General features: G+C 39.6%; 1 protein-coding gene across 2 annotated transcripts in view; it reads right to left on the reverse strand.

Moving 5' to 3' along the window:
* Nucleotides 1-6,693, reverse strand: part of ssrp1a (structure specific recognition protein 1a) — a 19,568-nt gene extending 12,875 nt beyond the window's left edge. Inside the window, exons 1-4 of one of the 2 annotated variants that reach the window (XM_028589738.1) lie at nucleotides 6,579-6,693; nucleotides 5,778-5,857; nucleotides 3,392-3,577; nucleotides 422-527 (exon numbers count right to left, since the gene is read on the reverse strand). In XM_028589738.1, coding sequence (XP_028445539.1) covers nucleotides 422-527; nucleotides 3,392-3,577; nucleotides 5,778-5,831 — 346 coding nt within the window. In that variant the 5' untranslated portion in view covers nucleotides 5,832-5,857; nucleotides 6,579-6,693. The remainder of the gene's footprint in view (nucleotides 1-421; nucleotides 528-3,391; nucleotides 3,578-5,777; nucleotides 5,858-6,578) is intronic. The other variant, XM_028589739.1, reaches the window with a different exon arrangement.
* Between the last annotated feature and the right edge of the window lie 591 nt (nucleotides 6,694-7,284).

Consider the following 7,284-nt stretch of genomic DNA (forward strand, 5'->3'; position numbering starts at 1 on the left):
TTGATGAAAATACATTGTTGAGAATAAACAACCCGACACTGTAGCTGCTAATTTGCACCCTGCTCTTCATTTTCAAAACCAAGTACATTAGAGCTGAAACAGAACAGAAGTCGATTAACCAATAAGTTTGATAGACATTGACAACTAATTCTGATAATTGATTAATTGTTTGGGCCATTTTCAAGCAAAAATACAAAACATTCGCTGGTTTTCAAATGTGAGGACATGATGCTTATCAGTCATATAAAATAGTTAAAGGGAATATCTTTGGACTGCTGGTTGCATTTTATTTCTCTGACATTTTTTAGACTAAATTATCAATTGAAAAAATTATCTAGTTTACGTTGCTACAGCGACCCTGTGTCAAAGCTAATCTTGCTGTAACCTATTGGTGAGGACATTTTGATTGTTGAGTTTTTACCTGAGAACTTGGCTGTTCCCCAGTTCCATCCCTTCACACACATGTCCTTCTCTGTCAGCTCCACCTTGTAGTTGGCCTTGAAAAACTCAGAGATCTTCTCAAAGTCCTGATGGACAAGAGGTAAGAGGGGGAACAGAGGGGTGGGGGGGACATAAGTTAAAGCAAAGACGAATTTGACAGGAGTGGAGGTGTTGAAAAAGAGGAGGAAATAAATGAAAAAGAGCAAGGCTTCATGTTAGTAAGGCAGTAACACACTAGCACCACATGGGTCAAAGCATAGAAAAACACACTTCAAGAAGAGTGAGGGGATGGAGAGCTAATTAATCACGACGCAATTATAACCACACCCGCCGCTGAGGCCTCTTGGGAACATTGGAGGTGAACGTAATCCATCTGGCCCCTCTGTCCTCCCCCCCCCCGCCGCTGACAATCAGCCTGTTTATTTATCCTGCAGGCCTGCTTACAACTGCAAATGACACACACAACCAGTCACACGCAGCGACAAACACATGCTCAATCTCACTCACACACACACACACTCTCCCACAAACACACACACAGTAGTGCACACACATGTGGAAGTGATTGGGGTGTGTGCCGGGTAGAGACTCTGTGGGAAACAGAGTTTACGCACCTGGATATCTGCCTGTCCATAAGGTTATTACAGCCAATTAGAGCCTAGAGAGAGAGAGAGTGTGTGTGTGTGTGTGTGTGTGTGTGTGTGTGTGTGTGTGTGTGTATCAGCATGTTTGTTAGCCTGGATTAAGGCATTGTTTATATAGGAGAACATGTGTGAGCAGATGTGTAAAATGTATTAAAAAAAATAAGTTTGTGCAGAAGTGGTCTGTTTGTGTCGATGTGTATGTGTGTTCAGTCCCAGTGTCCTCATCAGGCCTGTTGAGTGTTTCTCTACTCCTCATTACAGTTTTGGCAGATTTGTTGTTGCTCAGTTCATTTAATCATCATAAACACAGACCCCCCACTACCCACACACAGTCTTACCCAACATAACCGTCTGTCTTTTATTAGTACATTTTTCAACCATGCTTTCCTTTCAACCTTCAACCTCTCATTTGTTATAAAACTAAGGATGTTATCAGGAAAAACTGGATAATGCCTTCCTGCCTCCACATTTTTGGGCACATAGTCGGCCAAATTGATCAATACTCAAACTGAAACTAACTTGCCAATACGCCGGCAATTTAAATTTATATATCAAAAGTTGCAATAGTGATACAAAACGCTTTTTTCTACACCTTACCTTGAGGAATATACACAAGTTTTACTACAAAAACTTAATATAAGCCAGACTTCTCAAATGTTAAAATGTTGTGTACAAACAAGCAGCTGTACGAGAGCTTCGCCTAAATAAAACAACAAAGCTGGCAAATCCATGTTTTAAATCCGAAAACTGAGGAAGACCATGAATCGGACCAGGCATTTTAAACTGATTTTTGATACTTGACAGTATTCTAGACATAGATTTTCCTGTAACCAAAAGAATATTGAGGTTTGATACCCACTCCTAGACAAGACCACTCAAGCTAGAGATCATTTTGTTTTATTTAAAAGAAGATAATGGGTACCAGTCCGAGTGATCATTGAAACTAACGATTATTTTTTTTCTATTAATTGATTTGAGGTGGTGAGGTCTCGTATCGGCCAACCAACAGACTAAAACAATATATCATTTTCAGTTATATAAAACAGTAGATACTTGTGTTTGAGAAAGCCAGAACTAGACATTATTCAGCATTTTTTTATGACTTGAACAGTTAATTGATCATCAAAGAATTGTTTTTTTTTCCCCAGACAATTGAATAATCGACACATTGTCTAATTGTATTGGTTGGTCCAAAAAGGGTTTTGTTCAATACTCGGCCCTATTACCAAGATGCAACAACAGCGGGCAGCTGCGTACATTCAATGCCACACTCTTAAAATGTAAACGATGAGGTCTTGGGCCAATAACAAACTACACATGTACATGACACAAACAGAAGAGATGGACATGCCTCTACACCCCCTGGTCCTCACAATTACCGATCAGCTACATAACAGCCTCTCTGGCAGAGACTCTTGTCTTGCTCAAGGACACTTCAGAGGGACAGATGCATCGAAGCTCCTGTACAGCTTGCCAGCGGCTAAACCTCCAGCCAACTCCCGATTACTGACACTGGCTGTGGGATAATAAACAATGACATCACGCCCTGTGCTCCGGGACGAACGGATTCATCTCCAAAAAAGTATGCTGATTAACCCCAGGAGACACGACCGCTCGCAGCCACAGACTCCAGGTTATACCCGCTCCTCTGTACCAGTTTTTTTTTTTTTTTTTACTTGCATGCTGACATTCGCCATACACTCAGAGCAGCGGGGAAAAAAAAAAAAAAAGGTGATAAAAAACAAACACAACCACAATTTTTTTCTTTCTTGTCTGAGCCAAATTGTTTCAGTGGATTGATATAAACACTGACTCACATGAGCCGATGATTACACTGTTTATAGAACACACATGCTAGCGCTGGTTTCCCTCATTAATCCCATTAGGAGCTTTTGAGAGGAGAGCCGACTCATTCACATACTTTTGATTGCAACACACACACGCACGCACGCACGCACGCAAGATGGTAGCGTTTTTTCCTTGGAAATGTCAGACACGGGATAGAAGTTGTTTATCGTGGGCTCCTTGCTTGAGTTACATCTCTTGTCATAAACACAGCGCTGAACAAACCAGCAGTGTGTCAGTCTGTAATATTCCACCGATGCCTTGTTCTCCTCTGAGTAAGGTAACAATTGGAATATCAATATTTCAATAAATGTTTTCAAAAAAGAAAAATACAACCAGGGAGAAGAGTTACTCTGTTGAGGTATCACAACAGGAAGAACAAAAGAGGAAAATCACTCAGGAGCTCGAGCCTTCTAAACCTTAAAAACTGTGAAATCACTGGCTTATTAAACCGCACTCACCGTGTCCCTGAAGCCGTCATATTTGTAGACATGTCCTGAGCTGGTGCCCAGCTTGATGCCGTGACCTAAACACACTCGTCTCCACTGGGCCATGTTGAGCTCACCAGCCTGGATGCTGTCCACCTTCCCAGTCTTGCTGCTCTTATAAACCACATTTTGCTTGCTGAAACGCAGCCGCCCGTCATTCTGCAGCGACAAAGATACAGACACAAGACTCATGTTAAAAGGCTGGGATTATAAGGCCAGAGAAAGAGTTTGATTATAGTAAAGCTGAAAAGAGATCGGCCTAGTCAACTGACAAAAATCGATCGGCCCATTTTGGGGATAGATTCATTGTTTAAGCAATTTTAAGCAAGAACACCAAAAACTTACTGGTCCCAATTTCTCAAATGTGAACATTTTCTGGCTTTCCTTTGTCTTATATTAATAAAAAAAACGTATATTTGAGTTTTGGACTGTTGGTAAGACAAAACAAATTTGCCAACCTTGGCTCTGAGAAAATGTGTCATTTTCCCATTTTTCTGATATTTAATAGACTACTTAAGGAAAGAATTGGCAGATGATTGATAATAATTGAAATAACTTATTTATGGCCCTAGTTCCTAAGAATAACTTCTAAATATGATTTTGCAGAAAAATAATGATTGCTATTTTTCCACATCCCAACTTACAATACACAAATACAATTATGCCCCAAAAAGCTCAAACATAACTTAACTTTTAAATTCAGCATAGAGATATCTGTAGAGCCACAAATCAACAAACTCAACCCCCTTGCTTCAGTGATTCTTAAAGTGGGTTCCATGAAAAGTTTTCAGATTCATTCACTTAAATTAGCATGACTTTATTTTTATTTTATTTTTTTTTTTACAAAAGGCTTCATAGTTCAAATATTTTAACTTTTAAATCTATAATAGGGGACCTTGGCTAAAAATTTGATTGATTTTCACTCATGGTAGTAACTTCATAACACAACAATTAATAACCCACAACTAACTCTCTTTAAAAGGATAAAACACCATAGCATATAACAATTTGAGAGAAACAGTTTCTAACACTAATAATTTTACATTTACAAATGTAGCTACACCGCCGAATGGCATGCTGGGTAACATTACAGCTGCTAGCCTAGCTAGCCAGGTAGCATAACAATCTGTTAAGCTGGGAGAGGCTACGGTTGCTACTGCACATTCAAGAACCGAGAAGAAAGTTAGCTAGAGGATGAAGAAAGACCGGAGATACACCAGAACAACGTGTGCTCAAGAGAGGAGCAGTCTGTTGTTCCCAAGTTTTTTGTTTCTAACAAATCGGACATAATTTAGCCACTGTTGTTGCCCGTCGCTCTAACATTATGAACGCAATCCACCTCCGGTCCTGCTACAGACTGTTGAGAAAGATGGGTTCAGAGCAATGATTAAAACTCTGGATTTAAGAGGTCTGGCCTCGCTGAAATACGTCCGCCAACCTACTAACGTTATTCAAACAGCGAAGGAGGCTGACAGCGGAGCTACATTCAGTCCCCCACTGCAACAATACTACAACCTAACTTACCTGTGGCCAAGGTAGTGGTTATACAGTACTAGCTTACAACTATTTAGTTTTGAAAGGAAAACAATGTTAAAGGTGATTGTATGTGTATTCATTCGATTTAAGTTTATTTTACTACTTTCCAGTTTGCACAATACAAATAGTTTAGCTTCTGTAACTGTTTCATGGATTCTCCTTTATATAAAGTTATTGTATAATGTCGTGGAGCCAAACCCTTTAGTAATAAAAGCTTTTAGTAAACATGATGACATTAACATGTTTTTGAGATATTCTATGTACTCCTGACAGTAGAATCAGCCATTATAAACCTATATAAAGGCGGCCCATTATTATTTATTTGTTTGAATTTATTTGAATTTATTTTAAGAAGTTTGATTACATTATATTTTCGATTTGAATGCACAGTTGTTTTTCTAAATAACAAATAAATAAGAATTCAATACATTACATCTATGTTATTTTGTCTTAGTTAAGTAATGTTTAGTTAGGAAGGTCTGGTGTCTTTACTCTCTTCCATATGGTGGAAGGAAGGTATAAGGTGGAAGGTATACAGTTTATTATTAATTCAGCAACGGTATCGGTATCGACAGATACACAAAGCCCTGGCATCGGTATCGGGACTGAAAAAGTCGGATCGGTGCATCCCTAGCTGTTACATAGCCTTTAACTTAACACGGTATTTCATTTGCACTTATTTCAAAGCTATATTCAGGAACACAGCCTTTAGTTCTACAAAGTTGATCTCAGTCTGTATTGATAGTATTCCGATCTGCTTTCCAGTGTGGCTCCTCTTTACACATCACTTTCGAGAGGAGAGGTGGTTGATGAGGATACTGACCCAGGAGCCTTTGACTTCCTGGTAAATGTCGCTGAACTCCAGTGTGTCTCCCATCTCAGCTACAGGCGACGACTGATGTTCTGCAGACAGAAGAAAATGCATTAGATGGAACCAAACATCCACAGGGCTTATACAAGCACTGCATTTTAAAACTGTATTCAGTTTGGGGCATTAGGGAATCCTTAAAGCGGTCGTTTTTAATTGCTTTCATTTTTAGTATGAGCTCCTTGATATTGATAAAGACATGATGGAGACACTTAGCTAGCTAGCTAAGTGTCTCCATCATGCTAGCTGCTGAGCCGAGCACCGAGTCACACTGAAGAGAGAGAGAAACCTGACACCATGTGATTGTGTAACGTTAGATACTAAACGCAGTATTATATTTGTACCTGTTGGTTATAAATCAATTAGCACACGGTCAGGTCCAACTGTTTTTTTTTTAATCAAAGCGATTACTAACATGCATGCTGCTGCGCCACTAACAATAGCTAGGCTAACTTAAACTGCACAAGGTGCGTTTCTTTTACAAAACGATGCTGCACTGAGTTCGACTGAGTCCTCAATTTAGTAACAGACACTCGCTACAAGCCCCGACCCAATAGAGACACAGTGTACATCAAATCGAGCGCTCCAGCAGAGCTAGGCCGGTGTGAAGAAATCAAGCGATATACAGAGTGTATTTTGCAAACAGAATAGCTCCAAATGAAGCACGTAGGCGATATTCTCTACCCTGTTACGTACACATATCTCAAAAATTAGTTTCTAAACATCCGACAAAACATAAATATAAAAACTTCTTACTGTCGATGTGATGAGCAGCTTCGCCTGTTTCCCGCGTGTAGCATCGGGAGCTAGCGCTACGTCACAGGAAAGAACCAGGAGGTGTTTGTAATTACTTCCGGTTTGGTGAAGAGTTTTTCTTTTCACCTTTAAAACCTTAAATTTGAAATCATACACACTCTGAAGTGTTTTCTATGCAGATGTTTGTGTAGTACTTGAACTATCGAATTGATCATGGCAACTCCTGTTTGAAAACAGAACGTTGTTTCAGGGCAGAGCACGCTGCAGTGACCACCTATCACCACTGGGTGGCACGCAACACATCTAATGAAATAGGCCTATATTCTATTCTATTTTATTCTAATGTCAAATTGTAACATAGAACAGTTAGGCTACTGAACACAGAGTAGGCTAGCCTACACCAGCACAGCACTCCATATAGTTATTTAGATGTTAAAACTGCATGATAATGATCAGACTTAATGTGTCTGGGAAGGCCCTGGATCAAATAAAACTCATTGTCAGATTAACCTGCCAGGAGCCTTTGGACAAAAATTGCCCACCTAACCCTCTGTTACTACCACTCTCTGTGCAGTGTGTAGTTTTTCTACTAGGCCCTGGATTTGCTATAGGCTAAATGGATTAAAAAAATCAATATAATAAAATACGACATTTGGCAAACGCACAAAACAAAAAAATTAACAAATGGACCCTTCAAAACAGAGCC

Source organism: Perca flavescens, chromosome 10 (assembly GCF_004354835.1).
Source record: "Perca flavescens isolate YP-PL-M2 chromosome 10, PFLA_1.0, whole genome shotgun sequence".
Classification (NCBI taxonomy): Eukaryota; Metazoa; Chordata; class Actinopteri; order Perciformes; family Percidae; genus Perca; species Perca flavescens.